Raw genomic sequence first — 22,636 nt, forward strand, 5'->3', positions numbered from 1 at the left:
AGAGTTGAAAGCATCGTCGCATTTTCGAAGCCATGCAACGTTACGAGACTCTAATTTTGAATCAGAACTCGATACGTGGACACGCGGGCGTTTCAGTGAAATCGAGCGAAAAACGTGGAGGGATAAAACGTCGTCGCGACACCGTGCAATTCGTGGCTCCTCGTTCTTGAACATTTTATATTCATACTACCGTTCGTCGCGTCGCGTCGCGTCGGTTCGATGATTTGTGCTTAAGGTGAAGTTGCTTCGAGTATCGTGCGCACACGTAATGCGATGAAATACGGGGACAAAGTGGCGCAGGCTATGAATGTGCATCGATGGGAAAAGTAGGGGTTGATGAGGGTTTGTTGGGTTTATTAGCTCTTGGTTATTGATTGAAGTTAAAGAGTTGAAATATTAGATTTTTATTAATACGTAGGCAGTATTTTATTTATGATAATGAAATATTAAAATAAATAATTATGGTGGAACTTTAAACAATTTTTCTTAATTCTTCCCATCTTTATTTTACTAGGTCGTATCTTTTTAATTAATCTTTATAATTACTTTCTGCTGCAGTTATAAAGCGTGTTATACCACAGAGCATAAAGCACAGTTTGCGAATGTGAATTGCATCTATATTGCTTCGCAATACAGATTCGAGGATCTATGAAACAGATATCACCAACAATGCGTAAACAAGATTTAAAGAGCTAATAAAGATATTAAACTAATGAAAGTCATGTCGATTTGTTCAACGCTTATGTCTTAATAAAACGATAGGTAAACTAGTTTAAACTCGTATATTTCATAATAATCCCAGCGCATATATGTACGAATTTAATGTAACTTGCTACTGTAACCAGTATACTGAAAATATTGTATTGTTACTGTTGAACAAATCGTAGAATTTTATTAGGTATTTCGAAACAAGGGTAAATTGGGTTATATCGCTTCGTTTTTGGAAAATAGGCAAGTTATGCAGACATTATTTCTATCTTTTATAAGGACCTCCCATAGCCAATTAAATTTGCAATGATAAATCTGAATCACTTTGTAGAATTACAACATATAATAGAAGATGTATACTCGTTTGCAAAGGTATAGAATAAATTGATCGATGCCTCTGCAAGTTCAGACAGTCTCAAATTAATTACGACTATGTTGCCATTGAAAGCGAGCCCTTCCAATCTGCATCCAAGCTTCTTTCACTTCGTTCTCGAGTTCCTTCTTCTTTTGAATATTTCATTTATTAGCGGTTCTTTCACTGCCAACCTTCGCCGTACGAACACGTTTCTCGAGGTTTTTTCGGTGACCGAGTATCGTTTCAAATTTCGATCTGGCATCCAGCTAACTAACAAAATAAGTAGTTTCTTCGTTTTCATTATGACCACTCTTCAATTGAACGAGGTGTATCATTAAAGCGAAATTTGGCAGCTAACTAATAGATTTTTGTATATGAAATGGTAGATCTCGAAATATAGAAACTCTGAGATATTTTGTGATATAAAAATATTGTAAAATAACACTTGTGAATGTAAAAGTTTCATGAATATTCCTAACAGAAATTACCTTATCCTCGCACTGTATCACGCGCGCGACGCGATGGAAGGAATTAGTGGTATTTTCGGCTCGCGAGTTCAGGAGATTGAAATTATTACCAGGCGGATAAACCTGTTGTCAAGATAATTAGGATCGTTATTGTTTGGTGGATGGCAGCATGCTTCAAACGTGAACCACGTACTTTATTATCTCGCACGGATTATTAGGTTGTTTTTCAGCGTCTGATCGTGTAACGATGTATAAATAAAGGCGACCAAGGGAAATCCTTTGAAAGGGTCAGCGAGCATGTGGCGAATAAATATTGATCTACAGACAGGCAGAAAGCAATACTGTGTTATTCGTAACGGGGATTTAAAAGCGGATTGAAATGAATTTACGAAGCTCGTATACGTAGGTGTCTCGCTTTAATCCGTCCACGGATATTGAAGTTATCAGCAGTATAAATTGTTACCGAGACGGAGGTTTACGACCCTAAGATTATGGTATACGTGATTCTCCTGAAGATAAAGATTTCCAATATCGTCGTTCGAATTATTTTTTAGAGCGCAATAGAGAGCAGCAGAATAACCTGAACTATTGACACTGTTTTTTAATTAAAAAAAAAAAAACATCGGACTGTTCAGTTAACTCTGAATTTATTAAAAAAGAGAAACATATTTGCAAAATGTTCATTATTCCTAAATATTGTTAATAATTTAATATAAAATTTGTATCGCGAATAGCGGAAAAATCGTGGTAGATTTAGGGGTGAATATTCTCTATAGGGGCGAAAAAGAGGGTAGAGAGTGAATCGTATATCGAAACGAGAATGCATCACGCGTGTATTCGAAGCTCTTCTATTTGGTTCACCGCAAATGAATATCCGATTGCTTCAATATAGAATTCGCCGTTGTACGTGTACCTGTTATCCGGCGATACCTTTAATCGTGCGTTATCTTCGGCGAGCTATCGACAAACGCCATAAAATCGCTCGTGATTCTGTCACGAACGTCAATTTGAAATCTCGGAAGCTGGACGATCCTCATCGGCTACCATGCGATATTGCAATCTAATGCGAATGTTCAATCGCGATCAACATCGGATTCCAACATTTATCTACTTGAATTTGCTGCTAGATACTTGATAAAGGCTCGGCAATATCCACATTCGAAACAGCGATTTATTAAAATCTTTGTAAAAAATAATGCAGAAATAATAAATAGTATTACTTTAAAATTTTGAATTTCAAACTAAAATTATTGCATACAACCCAAAAACATTCTCGACCTGAATTTTTGATTACCCTTCGGAATTTATTTCAAATACAAGATTAATTTTTTTCTAAACAGTGTTCAATTGGTTGGAAATGAATAAGAATTTTGTGAAATCGTGATTGTCAAGCTGCAAACTTCAAGAGCCTGACCCAAGTTGAATTTCAGTCTTCCGGTTCGAGTGGTGTTTGAGACGTTAAACGTGAAAGTTTCACAGGGTCGAACGAAATGGGCGGACTTTTGAAAAGTTGAACGTTTAATATCGCCGATTTCGCGCGATACAACACTCGCTCGCACACGTTCGTAGGGATGCACGTGTGCACCGGAAAACTCGGCCATCCTCGGGAATCAAGGAAGTCGATTCAGTAGTCGAGAGTAGGGAAACTCGTGAAATCCGAGTCTTTGGAAGTCGTAAAGCGTTCTGTGTACCGTTTGCTCTCGCAAGCGAGTATACAGGGTGAAAACAAACCTTTAATTAACAGTAATGAGTATCAGAAGATATAAAGAGTTAAATGAATTAATTAAATTTCTATTTTATCGATCAGACAGGCAATGAAAAATCATTATTACTAATATTTTATCTTTCAAAAAAGAAAATTTCACTCTAAATTAAATTTCACAAAGGACCAAGGCACAATGATATTCAATAGAGCTGGCAAGCTGCAAAATTTTCATAACAGTGTTGATTTGAAATCCCAAAGAAAATGCTCCGTTTCAAGTTTATTCAGCCTTATTTGGAATTTAATAAATTTCATTTTACATATGGTGAAAATCCAACTTTTTCATGAAAAAAGATTCGTCAGAGGATGAATAGATGAAACTCATCCGTTGCTTCCGTTGAAATTACCCGAAAAAAGCGGAGATGGAATAAAGCGTGATATTGAATATTTCAGAATCAACGGACATATTCTGTTTACCGATAAAAATGATAAAGTAATAACGTTTCGATAACACGTGCGCGAACGTTCTAGTTTTTCTATTTATTTTCGAAATTCTACAATGACCCGGATCCGAATCACGGAACAACGATACCATCGAACGAATATTTTTCTCCCTGAAGTATAAACGAACGAAATTGAGAAAGAGACGAATATCGGTCGATGTGTGTGCGTTCGTGAGAAAAAGATATACCAGGGTCGTTGTTTTCGTGGGTACACGGATCCGCGTCTGGAGAAACGGATGTACGTATAAAACAATGAGTTTATGTGTGCGCATCCAGCGGCGGATTTGACTCGTATGCCCACATTACACCGGATGTTAGATGCTCGAAATGGTTCCTGCGCTGCACGAGACACAGGAAATCTCTGTAGGAGCTGTTACAATCGCAAAAATCTCCTAGCTCTCCTTTGTTAAACGCTGCAAACCTTCGGGCTACGTTGAATCATAAATTGTTATGAGATGAAACTCATGAGATGAATGCTCATAATTTTGAGTATCCATACAGCCCTAAACCGTTTGATAAACTGTTTTTTCTTATTACAGTTTCCCAATTTTCTATCTATTTTTTCTTTGTCATTTGAAATGTAGAATTGCTAGTTGATGTATAACAGAAAGTTTTAAAATTGTACAAATTGCAATTCTATTGAGTTTCTTTGTATTTCAAAAATGTAATTTATACAAGTTCAGGAAAAAGTCAGTTTAATAATACTGTAGCAAAATTGAAAGCGTGGTGGATGAAACTACCGTCAGTATTTTGCAGAAGCAGTTATATAGTAAACGAGAGGTAAATTGCCGATGCAAATTAATGTTGAGAAAAGTTTCAGATTGCTGTTTGGAAAGAATGGCTTAGAAACTTCGGTGTTTCAGCTTTGCAGAGAATACCAGGACTTATAACATCATTCTGTGAACTTTCTTATGCGTTTCAGGTGCCGATAAACAGTTACGCGAGTTTTATTGAGATGAAAGGAACATAACTAAAGTAGGCCGATTGAATTAATAGTTTCAGTTGAAATAATATAGCAGCAGAATTATTGCGTGACTCAAAATTCATTATTTTACATGAAGACAGATTAGATTAGATTTCTTTTAAAGAAATAAAAAATTGGTCTTGCTGTGAAATAGGAGAGTTAAATTGTTTCATTGAAGCACAATGTACGAGTACATACAAAATAAGTGTTTCAAGGTACATTTATTTCAACTCAGACCAGTTGGCTGGAATCGTCTAAGATACTTTATCATGCAGTCACTTTCTTTTCTTTCTCTTCAAAGAAAATGCTACATAGAAGGGATCCAAGTACTATCTAGAGAAATAATTTGAAGAAAACCTGTTCCGCAACATTTTAGAAAATAACATTATAAAACAACTTTTCGCCTGTCACTCTATTTACAGTGTGTAAATATTTTTGTCAAATTCATTTGTTTCCGTATTTCAAAGTCTAAAAATATCTTAAATTCTTTTTTACAGGTCGTTGCCTCCACTTGATTCACAGCCAGGTTGTATTATATATTTTCCAACCGATTAGAAAGACCCAGTCCCTAAAACCAGTCACCCAAGACACTAAAACCGTCGGACCATTAGCCTAAATTCCAGCAGAGTTACGTGTTGCACACGATGCCACAACCGTACGGAAGCTCTTCACGACCTTCCGACCATCTCAGACTTCTCTCTTTTTTTCCTATCACATTCATCGTCCTGTAAAGAAGTTCAATTTCCGGCCGAATAAAGGTTCCGAGTGACGTTTATGGAACGAAACTACATCGCTAGAAATGTTCGAAACACTTTATCAAAATAAAAGGTCGTTCACCATGCACTGGATATGGACGAAGTGCATCGGTCGTACAACAAACGTGGCTAACTAAGCGCAAAAGTGCACGGCGTTTGCTAAAGCTTATTACCTGATGTTTACAACCGCGAAGAAACTTGCTCGCCGGGCATAACGGCCAAAGCTCAACTTCAGGAACTCGAGAACTCGAAAGTTCGTAGGCAAGTTGGTCGTTGGTGCCGGCGAACGATTTCAAACGAGCCCTGACGAACAGAGATCCTATAATTAACCCGTTTTCTCTAGAAGAATGATCTGGAAGAATGAAGTTTCCTTTCAAATTTTTCATTCAATTCTCGTCATTCAATAACTCCCTGGAAAGATTTGATACCGTCAATTTAACAGATGTCTGTTAAAAAATTCTATCTGAATGGATTACGAAGGAAAACGAGGGTCACTGTTTATCACAAAATATTAAATTGTACAGTATGATTTACATGCTGTAATATTGACACAGAGATGGTTGCTTGTTCGCATTCACTTCGGCCAGATGTATGTATGTATATTCATCGGCAAATTGAAGCAGTCGCTCTCTCGTATTCGGTTTTCGAACATCTAGTTAATAATACGTAAGCTATTACGCTCTCTGTTGTTTATTAATAACCATCGTGTTACGATATAGCGATTATGACGGTGATGCTTTATACTTCGACGCGTGGTTGTTCATTAGTGAACGTCAATATTTATTAAGCGCACCAGGTGAATAGGTATATGGTACAGGCAATCGCAAACATCACGAGGTGATCAAATAATGTGCAAATACGATGAATAGCATAAGTATTTGTACCCCCACAATTAGTAACCGAATGTAAATGATAGTTTTTTGGAAAAAATGTTAAGAGATATTGATTAACGGAAGTATGTATACGTTTAAAATTTACTACTACGCTATATTTCTGCGGCTACTATACTACATTAAAGAATGATCCAGAATTGGGAGAGCAATCATTTAAATTTAATTAGAAATTTTTAAAAAATTCTGAATCCTATTTCTTTTCGTAAGCTTAAAAAATGAAAATGAAATTTAAATTATCAATGTGTTCAATGTGTATCAGAAATAGAATAATAGGTTCACTTCATCTTCGAGTGCTTTTTCATAATATGTACGTTTTTCATTGCAACTCGTCCATTATCTTCCTATTGAACTTTCCCGTTCATCGTACTCTAACAATTTATTGACCAACCTAAAGAACACTCATCATCGCCATTCTCACACCCTTGGTCGATCCACTCGATCACTCGTACCAAGAAGAATCTTTATTTACCAAGGATTTTAGCGCACTCTTTCAGCATCGAAAATCTCTTTAGCTCTTCCATCTGTTACTAATCGGAATCAAAATACTTTAATACGAAATGAAACAGCCCGAGAGTTCCCTCGGGCTACAGTTGAAACACTTTTCCCTTCTTTCTTCTTCTCTTTTCCTCCAACAATTACTATTTCACATCTAAAGCACTGTTTGAGCTAGTTTTCATTAGAAGAAAGAGGTCAGAAAAGAAAAGTCGAACAAAGGTGATTGCACGACCGATTCAAAGTCGTAAGAAACTTTCTTTTCCCCGCGATTAAATACCTGAAACACGGTCGCGATTTAATTAACGGGCACCGTCATATTTGCAAGCTGAAACGTTGCTGGGATGTACAGTACTGAGAATAATAGTCTTCTGTGAGGAGAAAGAAGAGTTTTTACTCGTTTACTTAATAGACTCTGCCGGATTATTTCCTACACACCCGACGTTTATTCTCAGATACATGAAGGGTGTTAACGTGGCCATTGTACTTTACCGTGTTACAGACTTCGGCATAACGACGGGCCGACAAGAGGCGCAATATCCCTGTGCCTTTGTTTACAACAGCAACGAGACACGAAATGGTACATTCGCGTCACCAAATTATCCAGGATTGTATCCACGAAACACGGAGTGTCATTATTTCTTCAATGGTCAACTCAACGAGAGAGTGCATCTTCATTTTCATTTCTTCGATGTGGAGGGAGTGATGCCGTAAGTATTAATTTTTTATTTCTATTCCAAAAGGTTGAAATTTATTGAGAAATGTAATTAATTGTAACAGGATGAAGTAAGAATAATCCTAATGAACCTCTTTACTCCAGGTACTTGCAAATCCCGTGATTATTATAAAAGAACCATTGAAATTAATACTTCCTTTATCAAGCAGAATATTATATTACCAAACGCTTTTGAAATTTTAACGAAGTCAATTATAAAGTAGGAATTATATTGCATACAAACATCATTTAAGGGTTGAAATTCTTATAATGAATTATTATGTACTGAAAAATAGTAAAGAAGAGTAACTATATCAGAACAGCATTATAAATAAAAATAACCTGAGTTTTCTTATTGCAAAAATAAATAAAAAAATGAAAGTTCAATCATGCTTGAAAAATATCTATCGAAGTATGTAACCTACATGACTGGCTTCGTTTTACAAGACATGCTACAAAGATAGTTACCCCTGTTATTTACCTTCGAGCAACCCCATAACCTTTCCAGATATACACGCAAGGGGTAGTGCAGCGTGTACACGCTTTTGTTTCCTTTCGATTTACCTCCGTATACGTATCAAAAAAAGAAGCAAAGATCGATACATAAAATCAAGGAGGAACAATAAAAATCATCCAGAGGATAGGCGAACGGAAGTGGAAGGGGAGGAGGAATATCAACCGGTAGAGATAAACTGACTAGACCGTCGTGACTGGAATTCTATGTATCGATCCTGCTCGACTTCCTTCTCGTCACTCAACCGGACGAGGTGAGACAAAGTGAGCATCCTTAGCCAACTAGAAGTCTACTGGAAGCAAATCGATACCAGTTCGATTGGCTCTCCTGATGTAGTTCGACGTTCCACTAAATCAAACTGCGTCAAACAAAGTTTCCAACCTGCTTACTGGAGACGAAAGCAGTACGTCCAAACGAGGATCCTGTAACCGATAACGCAAAAGTCCATCAGAGTGTGGAGTATTTGCGTCGAGGTAGCCAATTAGTAGGCACATCTGATTGATGTACGCTAATTAATCCTTGAAACAGCAAAAAAGTTGGGTATATGTGTTTCTAGCTCATCGTACGATATCAGAAGTAGCAAAGATGCTATGGACTGTTTGAAATAAATATAGAAATTAGGGTATGCGATGGGACATAATTAAGTAGGAAAATTAATTAGAGGGCCCTCGAAGATTTGACAGCCCCAAATCTCAGAAATTTTAATCTGGAGTGAAATCTTGAGTGAAAATTGACCCGGTGTTGATTAAACTAGGAGGAAATAAGAAGAGGAAGTTGACCACGTGATAACCTAATTGGATCGTATGAAAGCAGCATCGATAAGCAAGCTACCGTTTCGTTCATTACCGGTAGCCTCTAATTAGTCGTGTTTCGCCGATTCCTGTCGAACTTTTCAACAATAACCCGTCGAGGAAGAGCGAAGTAGGTCTCGTGACTTGATCGATTCTCTTGCTCCTCACTCTAGCCCAGAAAATGTGGCCTGAATTTAATAATTCGAGGTCGGCCGATATCGAGTGAATCCCGCAAGAATCACTCGCATCTGTTATTACAACCGGGGACCAATTCTCTGTACCCGCGAGTCGGATTTTTCCCCCGAATTTCTCCTTGCTTCCTCCCTTTTTTTCCTCTTCTCTCCCCTTCCGTTGAAAAGATTGCTCGTAAATATCGTCGGTTCGAACGAGAGTTCAATTAGACGAAGTGCAGCAGGATCCGAACGGGATATCGAGCCGGCTACGAGGGAAAAAGATACATTCGTACTCGTAAATCCGGGCTCGAGTAAACAGTTCGAAATGTATGTTCGGATACGTGAGAACCGAACGATGATCTGTCACGGGAATTGCCACTTATGTCATCGGTGGAAGGAGCGGTTTGCGATATATTATCGGCATGGAAACTCTCGCGATAATAGCATCATCGTTCACGTATCAATGTTTCTTACCTACGCGATATATTATTTACAACGGCGAATGAATTTTGCCAAGGACCAACGTAAATCCTCCTTATCAGTACCATTCATTCGTTGAATCCTTTACTTTCCTGTACTTTTAATTAAAGAACACGGTATCGTGGTGCTTTATAAGCTCTTGTAATACCAGGTTGATGCAAAGGGCTTTTTGAAAAAGGTTTATGGATTTTATTATAGTGTACTGATATTTTGAAGGAAGAAGAAGAGAAAATTTAACCCATATTTTTCTATCAATCATTCTGAATTAATAATTATTTCAAATATTTGGATTTCAATATGTACATACATGACGAACCTTTTGCATGAACCTGAATATTTCTGTTGTTTCCGCGACGGCAATTACCAAACCAGTCGTTCGTGACGTTTCCTCGACCAGTTTGCACGTAGCCATTAAAATGTGGAACTGCAACTGCGTCCTTGTCACCCACATCGTATAGTAGGGTGCCGTTTAGGGTGACGAGTTGTAAATTCGTCGGACACGTACCGCACGATTTTCACCGGTACAAATTAATGTACCTGAGCCGAATTGAAATGCAAGAGTTTACACAATATTGCAATCGCGTACAGTATACAGGGTAATCCATGGAATCGGGCCAAAACATAATTTTTTAATTAAAGAAAATAGCAAACGAAATTAGGATATTCTTACGTACTTTTCGTAAGACTAAATCACAAATGAGCCAGCATTCGTTATTCGACGGGTAAAATAACGTGCACGGTGAAGCGGAAATAAAGCGTTATTTCTGACGGGTCACATTTCCCTGAACTTTAATCACGGCTTACGTAATCTTACAACGAAACGGGAGAGAAATATTTATGAAGCAAGCACAGAACGGACCGGAAAATCCGTGAACAGAGAATAACCGATGGTTATTCCGATTGTAAAGTCGGGGCCTGCAGGGCCGGCTCGCACATGTATATCGAAATTATGCGGGGAAAGAGCCAAGATTGAATTACTTATGGAATTGCCGGTCCCCGGCTACGAAAGCAATTTACGAGCACGTGCTATACCATCGAGAAAAATCATTCGAATCTCTTCGATATTCTTCGCGAAAGGTGAATATTTCAAGAAACCACTATCCCCCAACGACGTTTCATACTTCCCTATGCGTATCACTTTACCGGTGATTGGGTAATGTACGACTATGCCGAAAATATAAATTCTCTGGACACACAACTATACACACGACGACGAACTTGGTAACGCTTCTGAATAATACATTCGCGATTGTGTTTCATACGTAATTGAAGTGCACGTTACCGGGCTACGAAAAGACTTGTCGGCTCTTGTTGAAATAGGTCGTGATATAAACTTTTATGAGCTTTCTAAATATGTGTTTCATTGTAGAGTAACGTCAAAGAAACGTGCCTCCTGGTGAGGTATAGACAGTAAGTGTTACGTGTCCGCATTATCGTGTGCTATACTACTTGATCTTTCTACTGCCTGACCCCATGGATGATCTTATTGAAATTATGGTACATTCAATATCAAATATTTCTAATTTAAAGTATATTAAATAGTTTAAGGACCAAAAATTTTAGAACAAAATATATAGAACAATTATTATAATTTCATCTCAATAATTTATTGAAGAGATAGATCTACCATTTAATTTACTTATTGAAAGTAGGATGCGGAAATGAATTATTTGATTGACTTTAATTCGTTATTAAATCCACTTATACAAGCATTAACTATTCCAACAAGAGACAAATATATATTTAATTAGCAGATCTTCACCAAATATTCGCTCCACATTCAACAATTTTATATAGCATCAACGGAATTGAGATTAGCTTGAAATTCATTAATCAATAACCTGGTAACCGAAATTAAAAATAAACATTATATTGAAACATTCGTTATTCAAATTTTTAACTAACCGGTTAAGAGAACCGATAACCCGCGCAAGTGTGCACAGTAAAAAGATCAGACTTCCGTAATAAAGTGTACTGAAAAAGTGTATAAACTTCCATTGGTATTATATTTGTGTATAGTGAGAGTGTGTATGTAATTTTATACATCTTAGACGTCGATATACCTGACCTGGCCGATTTTTCGATATAATATCGAATGCAATAGCTCGGTATATACGCTATCTTTACTATCCAATCTATAAAATCGCCTATACACACCACGTTTTAAGAGGATCAGATATTTTGTAGGTCAGCGGTTTTCAAACAAAAGGAGAATATAGGAATTTTACAAGATGCTTGTAAATTACTAAAATTTTCGATGCAAGCAAAAAATATTAATATTATTAGCGGTAAAGATAATATTTTAATTTATAATTCTGTGACAGATATTTGATATTATAAAAATATCTTGAGATATTTCATTTGAGGGTGTTTAGATGTTACTGAAAGCTAAGCCAAAGAGGAAAACGGAAGAGATCCATAAAGAACGGTGTTTTGAAGAAGATTTTTGAAAATAGTTTCTTGGCAAAGGTTGCAGAGTGAAGAAAATGAATAAGTGGGTCACATGAATTGAGCGATTCTCAGAAGCTTAAAAACGTAAATTACTACTGGCTTGGGGCTGTAAAGAGCCAAACAGAATTGCTTTAAGAAAAAACTATACAAACGTTAAAATTATCGTTTGGATTAAAATCGTGATGATAGAAAAATAAATTTTTCTTTTATTAAATATTGTTTAAATCTCTTCTAGGACACATAAAATATTACACACAGGTTTAATCCTCAAAATAAATAACCTACCTTTGTTTTTATATTTTTAAACAACTCCTGTTAAATCCATCAAATCCTGAAATATATGATATTGTGACTGGTTGAAGAATTGCAGTAAAAAAGAAAAAACTATGTACCCTCTACAAATTGAAAGTATGGAATCAAAGATTTGTACAGTACTTCCGACGTGTATTAATCAAACCCATAAATAACAACTCGACAGTTTTCCAAGGGAATAAATCACTGTTTCTTTGAAGTTGCATTTTCTGTCCCAAAAGATTAAAATCATTTTACGTTTTTCAAATGGAATTTTTTTTGTTTTTTTCAATCAGAATTTCAATTTGAACTCGAAACATAGTTAACAGGATTTGCAAGTTTCTCGGAAAAATTATATACAATATTTCAAAATCTAGAAAGTCTGACATGATTTCGTGAAACGTTGCATTAATGTGACAATTATTAATAATCGATGATAACACAGATAATATTGATTGTGCAGGTGCGACTCGATATCCGCGAGCGACTTCGTCGAATTTTCGAACTACATGTCCAGGGACCGGAAGTACTCGAGGCACTGTGGCCAGCAGGCAGAGTTTGACGTGGGCAGTGACAGAAAGTTCTTTCGCGTGACCTTTAAGAGCAACGATAGATACGATGCGACAGGATTTAACGCTAGCTACGTGTTCGTGGACGAGGAAGGAAATTATACAACAAAGCCACCGACGAGCAACGCGTCAACGTTAAAAGGTAAAAACGTAACATGCCCCCCTTTTTTTCTTTTCGACTTTCCACAGCGACCAACTTCCTTCCTCCCCCTTTTCGAATTTTTTACGTTGTGTTCCAGACTATGGCAGCCTTTTTTACCTCCCTTCGGATTAATTTCCGTACGACAACAGAGAAACTGTGAAATGGAATTTCTAAAACAGTAACGTAATCCCGTAGTCCTGATTGTACAAAAGGAAATTTAAATGCGTCTGCTTTCAAGCATGCAAGACCACGGGATGTTTCTTTGTCTAATAAAACGCGTGATTACGATACACTGTACCATGACAGATTTTCCACAATGAAGAACGTTAACCTACTTCCGGGTAGAATTTTCAATCAATGCTCCTGCTTTAGTGAATATTCTTTGCCATGTTTAATTATCTTCGAAGAGGATGTATTAAAATAATTGTTGACTGTTCATTGAATAATTTTTAGGTCAATCATTTTATCGAGATCGCAAGAAGAGTTATTTTTACAACGTTTAATTAAATTGACCATTAGAATAATTAAAACCTGATTGAAAAGGTGTGACGAGTTTTTGCACTACCGTGAAGTATTTAAAAAATATTAATACGTATAATGGACTATAACGATTTAATATAATTGCTTAAAAAATATAAAACTAATGAATGCTATTCGGTTAGTAAAAAATAAATGGTTTCATTCGATCGCTAAATGGTAAACGTTTAATATCGGTCGGAATTAATTTCATTAATTTTATGAAATTATGAATACTGTTATGGGTTTAATAATTTTTATTATAACACGCTGTATTGAATAAAATTTTTAATAATATTCAATTTGTACCTTCCACAAATTTCCCTATTATTTTATCTAATCCCTACAACAAGAACTTTGATTAAAAAATAAATAATTAAATAAATTTCCAACATTTTTTAAAAATCACATAGCATCTCATTTGATGACAAAGATTTTATCAATGTAAAGAAATTGTATAGAAAATTTGAAAAACATCCTTGTTCGATAATTCCTAAAGATGGAATCGCTTTCGCCTAAATAATGCTAGGACCCAGGAGAGAGCAAGTTTACAGCCATGGAGAAATGTGGTTTGCAATGCAAACACATCGTTACGAAACGCGCGACGTGCCCGTTTAATATTCTGGACTACTACGCGAAGAAGGTCGTTGGGAAATCGTAAAAATTCAACGAAATTTTTTTTCATAGGGGGCGAAAGAGAAAAGAGAGGGTTGCGCGAAACGAAGGGCAGCTTTAAAAAGTCAAGCCTCTCATCGGGTTCGAGCTGGTCGCCGGTTTATCGGCCAATCCCATGAATAATAGACAGTTTACATCCGAAACAGCGGAAGCTCACGTCGGTGTAAAAAAGATTATACACGATTTATAAGAGGATTTGCGATAGGCGAGTGAGAGCACCCTCTGGGCTGCAGCTATTGATAGAGGAAATCGAATTTTTGTGTACCTTTTACCATTATTAAATCACACGGAAGACGGACTCTCGTTTGCTTTAATCGTGCGTAAATCGAACCGAATGAAAAGCTAGGCGTAGGACGGAAAACGGATAATCGAGCACGACACATGGTTGCTGGAAAATTCTTTTGATTTTTAACCCATTCAACACCTATCAAAATGAGCTTGAAATTTGGGGTCTGTTGCAAAATATTGAATATATTTAATAACAAATGAATAAATGTAGTGCCTGCAATTACTACCGATATACCAATATACAGGTAAGATTTCATACAAAATAACATCTGAATATCAATGGGACAAAGGTCGTCGGTTCAGGTAACGTTTTGAATTTTGAGCACGTATTCCATGTGCACTGTGAGATTCTTATTTTAAAAAGTTTTCTTTACGAACGACACAAAAGGGCTGTCTTCTTTCGTTTCCATGATATTACGTGTACACTGTGTACATGCGTTCAATAAAGAGAAAAAGAAAGGAGAGCAGAAAACGTACTAGTTCCTTGTTCCCTCTCTAAATCCAGATGCGATATAAAGTACGGAATACAGACCAATCCTAAAGACAGGAATCAAGTTTCACGAATATAAAAGGGAAGCTGAAGAAAACTTCCTGAAACCCTTAGGACGATATACTTTAAATTGTTCAAGCATCATTTCCTGTTTCCCTTCGATTCTGTTGCAAACATCTTTATAAAAATGAAACTAACGCTAGAACTATCAAATCAGCCAAAATAACTGGCTTCGAGTTTCTTATTTTAAATTACAATACATAAAATATTTTTGCAAATCAAAACATATGTATAATGAAATGCAAGTTCATTTGCATCAATTCGTGACAATTATCCTGTCTATTGTTCATTTATATCAATTTTCTTCAAACTTCAAGGAGCAGTTTCGAAGTTTAATTTCTCAAGTTTGGAAGTTGATTCGTAAAAGTTTAATCTTATTTCCTATTTACGAGACTAACGACGTCTCAGAGGCTGATCAATCGAATTAATTTCGTGACAAGGATAACAGCTAACGTTTCACACCGGTATAGTTTGGAACGTCAACTTTGTCAGCGAGAATAGAACGACACAACGCAGAATCGTGTTCCGAGCGAAATCAATTAAGTTGGCTCACTTCGCTTCGTCCTGTCGAATTGAATCGTGAAGAGAAACCGTTGTTCGTTCGTTTTCCCTGTCGAATGTAACACAGACGGTCACCTATTGCATTGCATTTTTTCCCACTTCCCTGACTATTATTGAACATTTCACAGTTACCTCGCATTCAATTTTCCATCACAATTTAACTCTTCTACAGTTCCATTCTGATTGTCAGACACTTTTTAATCTACCATAGATATCTACCATAGAGATCCACGTTTCTCACTCAACCCTTGATTATCGAGAAAGAGTAAACACGTCGTCGATAGAGAAAGGGTTAAAAGAATAAAATTAGAAACCCGAGTTCTCTCAAGGCGATAAATCTGATCGGTACCTACTCCTTTTCCCTCGACGTTTTCTCCCAGTCGGGAATAACAGCTTCAATAAAATAAGAATGGTCAGAAGAGGTTCGCGAAAAGAAATTGGAAACTAAATTACAAGAAAAATTACATGGGTTTAGTGAAAGCGAGGGCTTCGCTACAACAAACGAAACGATACGATTTCACCCGCATCGATCCGAGCAATTTGGTCAATCATGAAAGTAATTAATGCCTTGGGTTCGATAACCTCGCGCAAACTCTGACTAAAAATAAAACAGATTGTAAAAGAGAAACACGAAAACAATTAAAGAGTTTTGTAGAATACATGTATGATTTTTTTTTTTTCAGATATTCAGGTTTGATTTTGTTTTAATTATACAATCACGATATTGATTTAACGGTGCATTGAAGACTGCATAATGCACCCAGAGGGCTCGATCCTCTTGATTACATCATTGCTCTCTAATATTTACCACGACTACGCGATCGTACAAGATTGCATAACGTTCCGATTCATTATGAAACAGAAAAGGTCGTCGCTCGTTTCGTGCTGTAGTTTCTTTTTTTTTATTTTTTTATTTTTATTGGACTACCTTCGAGTGCAATTACTTTTCAAAGTATACGTTCGGCATTCTGCAGGATCTTTCCCGATGTCTCTATTACAACGGAACGAAAATCCCTGTAGCTCGTTTGCGATGCAGATCGACGCGAGAAACGCTCCCCATCTCGTAAAAGTGCATCGTTTTATTCCTTGCTGCCAGAATATACAGAGGCGCGCTCAAGTACATATACGAACAACGCTATGTTCGACGATTAAAATGAATGGAAATTCTTCAATATGGTAAACATCTTCGCAGTATATTGCAAATTATATAGTGTGGTTAATATTCAAAGATGTAAGGTGTAAATATGATCAGAACTGAACTATGATAGGCAAATAGCAAAGTTCAAATATTTTAGGGTTGTTACTTTTGAAGTTATTTTAGGGTTGAAGTTTTGTTCATGTCATAAACATATTGCTGTTTAAATAATTTTAATTATATCAATTTCAGAGCACTTCCATCTGATTCGAAACGAAGAGAACCGAGGAAAGGGTCGTTTGATAGAAGAGAATGATTAATTGTGCACCAAGTATTTAATTAATAAACATGAAAACTTGCAAAATTAATTACCTCTTGTTTGATAGGTATACAAAAGCTATAGGTACAATTGTTAATGAATTCTTCGATATGGCTGTTGATTACTGTACACCGTAATTATACTGTTCTTTTTTTTCTGTCAAACAAATAATGAACTTTCGATCGTACTATTTCACGAGGTGCATTTTTTTAATTTTCATTTACCCCTTTCGTGGTAGTTTTCGGGGGGAACGTTCGTGTTAAACGACCACTGTTGTTTGAAGTACAGCTAAAATTTGCAATAATAAAATATTTTTTGTAATTACGAAAACCGTGAACGTTCGAGCGGAACTTTTAATGATCGAAAATTTTAATTGAAAGACGGATTGGAACAAAAATCAGTTTGCAATGTGTCTAAAATTATTAAAGTATTCAATCCCATTTTAGTCTACATTTTTACTAAAAAATATGAAATACAAAAATGGTAAATTTAAAAATATTCAGTGTTTTGTATAAAGAAATTCCACAATTGAATCTTTTTCTGTTTCTTTGGATTCTGCCTATATTGTGAATCTTTATAAAGGATCTCGTTAGAAGTTTGATTTTGTTGTTTTTTTGTTAAAGGTACAACGTTGCTGGTCATGTTGCTGTTCATAAGACCCCTACTCTTTGGCCGAGTTTTGCTTTAATCACGATCAGTAACTACTTGTACGAGTCTTGGCTCAATTTACAACGAACTGTAACTTCGAGGACAGGAGCCATCCACAATCCTCCATTATTCGACGTACCAAGGAAAGTGGCTATATCATTTGCGTCAATGAAATTGCCAAAGGGATACCAAAGTCGATCTCCCTGATGACACGTCATGATTCATTTATTGAATCCTTATCACCGCACGACGATCGTTCTCCATCATTTTACTACGAGCATCGAAACGGAGAGAAGTATTGGCAATAAAGAAGGATTTGAGGGAAAATGCAAAAGCTCGAGAAGCTATGAAATTTTCAGAGTGTGTGTGCGAGGTATATATTTCAATAAACGAAGCATCATTTCAAATTGAACCAAATCGAAAAAATTAATTTTAATTGTCTATTTTTGCAAAGATAATCTTGCTTAATTTAAATAATGATTCATGTACCTACATCGTTAATTATTTTCACTTACACTTCGAAAATTACAAGTTTCTTAACTTGTTTAAGTGTATTAAAATAATGATGCAAATATGAGAGCCAGTTCACTGAGTTTGGAACTTTATAATCTTCGACATTGCAAAATTACAGTAATTAATTAATGATGAACCTTGAAGAAATTTCAACCACCTAAGACTTATGTGTCATTGATCAACCTGCCTTATGAATATTCAGAAAAATTCCATTACCCTTTGAATTCGCAAGTTCAAGATCGTTCCCTGTTGATATACTTGAATCGAACGAACGAGTACGAAAGAGACGATATTATGAGAGTTGTACAAGTAAATGGTATAAATCTATAATTTGTTGTAGCGTGACGTACCCAAAAAGTGCTGAATTGTTAATGTTTTTCTCCTCGCATGGAAGCGAGTCTATTATAAAATCGCTCTAAACTATCTGTCCGAAGAATTTAATCGAAAGTCATACGTATAGTGGGCAGCGAAAAAGAGACGAAATAATTCGCCTTCCTAAAATACACTACGAGCATATTTATTATTACATCCTCTATACGACTGTGATGTTTCCATTCCTTCTTAGTTCATTAGGGAACGAATACAAGTCTGATTATACGCGAGAGATTAGAGGTGTTGATGACGAAAATGTTTCAATTACGTACGGAGAAATTGAACGGTTCAAAAAAAGGATTCATAATTTACCCTTTCTCATTGTCAAAGTTTCGGAGAGACAGCAATAATTTTAACAATCGATCGAGACGGTTACAGCAGAATTTTACTACCAGGAAAAACAGTTTGAAATAATTTTCTGAGATCGAACATTGAAATATTATGCAAGAAAAAATTAAATCGATACTAAAGGTACTATTTTCATTTCTTAATTATACATTATATTCGTCATTTTTGGATCCCCAAATTTCCCAATTTTCACACCTCCGTTCTCCTTAAACCAACCCCGTTTAAACCATCATGGGACGACACTTAAACAATAGTTAACTTCGTCAAGGAACGGTATCGCGACCGAGAACAAGGTTGAAGTGGTTAGTGAAACATGCAAGCAGCAGGTTAACGAAAAGAAAACAAACTAACAAGTTGCAGCGGAAAGATCGACAAGGGTAAAACGTGATACACAAAATTTCTCTGTTCAAACTTCGGCCGGGTGGAAGATGTAATCGATAAAGATAAATGTTTAACGATCGTTGTAAGGGGACCCGACGGAGAGAAACGTATTGGCATACCGCCTCTCAGCCGGGCAGAAAGTCATTAACGTCAAAGTTAACGATAGTTCCATGAAACTTTATCGTACAAAGGTACTTCACTTTCACGGAAAATTATTTCAAACTATAAACCGTTAAACTATATAAGCCAAGCCCACCTTCCCGAGGTTATGGCGGTATAACCAGGCAACAAGGGTGGAATGTCATTTCTACCGTTAAATCGATCATCAATCAATGTATCCATCGATTAAATACGCCACGTACACAATGCATCGTATGAACGAACAAAAATGCATTAATTATTGAATTAAAAAAAAAAAAAAGGAAGAAGAAGAAGAAGAATAGGATCGTCGTGAAAAGAAATCATCGACATGAATTAATGAAACGATTGAACTCTCTACGAATTCAATATCAAGTCTATGTATCATTGGATACATAAGGAATTAGGTAGCAATACTATCATTGTGTATGTTAGACTACTGTGAATATTTTTTAATAGGTTTATAATGCGTTGACTACTTCTCCCGAGTTTCTAGTTGATTTATATATAAAAAAGCGAACAAGAAAGAAAAAAAAATGATAATTATGAAATACGAGTATGACTGTGCATTATTGATTGAGCGTCTCTGGTTGAGCGTGAGGAAAGTAAATAAGAAAGAAAGGAGACATTGTACAATGTAATTAATGAAAGAACGATTTGTCGCTTACGTTCGTTGTTGTTTGTATGTTTCTCTGTGGAAGAGACGATGAAACGCTATTAGAAAATTGCGAACACACCTGAATCAGCGCTATGAAATGCTTCAATGTAACTAACCACGTTGTAAATACTTGTTACATTTAATCTGTTTCGAGCTGCTGCCCCGCTGTTTTACCCCCCCACTGTATTCAGTGAAAATGATTAATTATAGGCACGATGCTTTCCAATTAAGTCGTCTATCAATTTAGCCGTTTCTTTGCGCACTCTGTACCGTCTCTGTATTCATTTAGACCGATAAACGTACGAATTCCTGGTCGAAAGGAAACTCGTATTAGAACGTTACGCGCTTATAAAAAATGAAACGGTAGGACGAGATAATTTCTATAAGAGGGATTATTAATTTTGCACGTAATGGAAATGCGCAGAATTGTGTTTGCGACGATTAGCACAATTTGTATGCATTTAACGCGTTGATTGCCACGGGGATCATAGGTCGCATGCAGCATGAATCTAATTTAATTGAAATAATTGCAAAATAATTTTAAAAAATTCTAATATATTAATTTCGTGAGGTACGTAGTGGAAAATTTAAATTAAAAAATAAAATAATTACAATTACAGTAGACTCTCGTTACATTGTCACCGAAAGAGGCAATGATGGAACGTCAAATTCTCACGCGGCAATATAACAAAAGTCTACTGAAGTACTATACGGCAATTTTCACTGTGGCAAGCAAAGTGTTGAAAGAGGATCTCTATGTGTACATGAACGACTTAACTAGTTGAATAGTTATGATGATGAAAGGAAAAAAAAAACTTCAACCTCTTAACGATATACGAACTCGACGAGCGCTCCGTGATTAGGCAGGAAGTTCAGGGGCGGCCTAGCAGCAAGTTCCTGAGTCCGACTAAACAAAAGAAGAAATAAAGAGAAACTTTTATCCTTACACGCCGCATGTTACTGGGGACCTGCGAGTTATCAAAGTTGCGCCTGGGGCGCTCCAAACTTTGTCCTGCGGTTAAAACTGTTCAAAAGCATCGTAGTCATGCTCCGGACAAAGCGCGATCATTGATCGGAGCATCGACTATGGTATCCGCTAATGGCGGATGTATTTTCTTATTCTGTTTTGAGGCTCTTGCCGGAACATCTCACGCATAAGTTACTGAACTGTAATGCAATCATCGTTACTGTCCTAATAAACCTTAACATATGAATCTGTACGAGAACGCGTAATGAATTTTCTTCCTCGTCACTATGATACGATTTCATCATCCCGCCTGTATTATTCAACCTAGGAGCATCTAAAATCTGGAAACTGCGGATACAAATATCGTATTCGAGAAAGTTCAGGAGGATACTTTGGCTGGCCATCACGTCGATCGTTTATATCGAAAATGCCGACCTGGTAGAATATTGAACGGACGAAAACTTCCGCAACCGTTCAGCACGTACAAGTACTTTGTAAATTTACCAGGAATACCTGTTCATCAATTTCACCTTCTGCATTCTCCCTTTCTCGCTTGCTGGCCTTTTTAACCGAAAACGAGCTACGATACCGAGAAGATGGTTTAAATTCCATCCCAACTACACGGGATCGTTAAGTAAGGAAAGATCTACTTCAACTCTAAGTAGCCATGAAATTCTTTTGCATCACGTAAACGTCTGAACAGAATTGGTTGAGATAACTGTCTGCTAGCAATTAGAACGAGATAAGTGGCTCCTAAGTGCTCGCACCGCGATAAAACATCGTTGTATTTGAACGAAATTATTATCCTAAGAAAACGTGAGTCTTTTTTCTGAAAAACACTTTTCGAACCTGGAGTGGATAATTTGAGAAGAAATTAGCACGGTTCTTAATGGTGCTATGTTTCAATATCTTGTTTAGTTTCTCCTCAAGTTTTACAACAGTTTTATTAATGGAAATTATATTAGGAAGTGCAATCTTTTTAAAATAGAACATTTCAAACGATTAACATTATATCTGTAAATTGTCCGTACTTTAAAATTTAAAAACAGGTGCCAAAATTATACCTTCATTAGCATAATTTCTACTAAAATATACATAAAGATTAAACTTTGGAAAAAAACGCATTATTTTTTTTCCTCATTAAATGAAATATTAAAATACGAATGATTAATTAACAGGTATGAAAAAGGTACAAATTCGTTCATAGACAAGTGGCGGCACATCACGGTGAAAGGTTGTACCTTATCTCTTTCTCATTAAGCATAAAGGTGTTATCTTCACTCGAAACTATCAAATTAACACCTGAATAAAATATTAAATTTCAATTCAAATTTTCATGAAACAAGATGCAAACCAGACAAAAAGATAAGTAAAAATTTCATTCCTGATAAGAAATTAAAAAAATAACAAAAATAAAAGATCCAGGAAGTGCAAATACAATCTGGCTGGGCATATCGATTCGATTCATCGAGTCACCTTCTTTGTTTATACATTCCGTAGATAATTTCAGAGAAAATTGATAAAAGAGTGGTTAGGTCATGCCGGACGCCCCGCACCGCGACGCTTCGTTCCGATACGCTGCTATCAAGGAAACGATCACAT

At 36.3% G+C, this 22,636-nt stretch overlaps 1 protein-coding gene and 1 long non-coding RNA gene across 4 annotated transcripts in view; one reads left to right on the forward strand and one right to left on the reverse strand.

Annotated features, from left to right (window-relative positions):
- Positions 1-21,287, forward strand: part of LOC114877504 (suppressor of lurcher protein 1) — a 358,815-nt gene extending 337,528 nt beyond the window's left edge. The window contains exons 14-16 of one of the 2 annotated variants that reach the window (XM_046287131.1): positions 7,342-7,549; positions 12,718-12,965; positions 17,633-21,287. In XM_046287131.1, the coding sequence (XP_046143087.1) occupies positions 7,342-7,549; positions 12,718-12,965; positions 17,633-17,697 (521 nt within the window). In that variant the 3' untranslated portion in view covers positions 17,698-21,287. Of the gene's footprint in view, positions 1-7,341; positions 7,550-12,717; positions 12,966-13,062; positions 13,743-17,632 lie in introns of those variants that run through there. The other variant, XM_046287132.1, reaches the window with a different exon arrangement.
- The window catches only part of LOC114877508, a 97,006-nt gene that overhangs the window by 30,825 nt on the left and 43,545 nt on the right, over positions 1-22,636 (reverse strand). The gene's annotated exons all lie outside the window — the stretch shown is intronic.

Source organism: Osmia bicornis, chromosome 9, assembly GCF_907164935.1.
Source record: "Osmia bicornis bicornis chromosome 9, iOsmBic2.1, whole genome shotgun sequence".
NCBI classification, from domain to species: domain Eukaryota; kingdom Metazoa; phylum Arthropoda; class Insecta; order Hymenoptera; family Megachilidae; genus Osmia; species Osmia bicornis.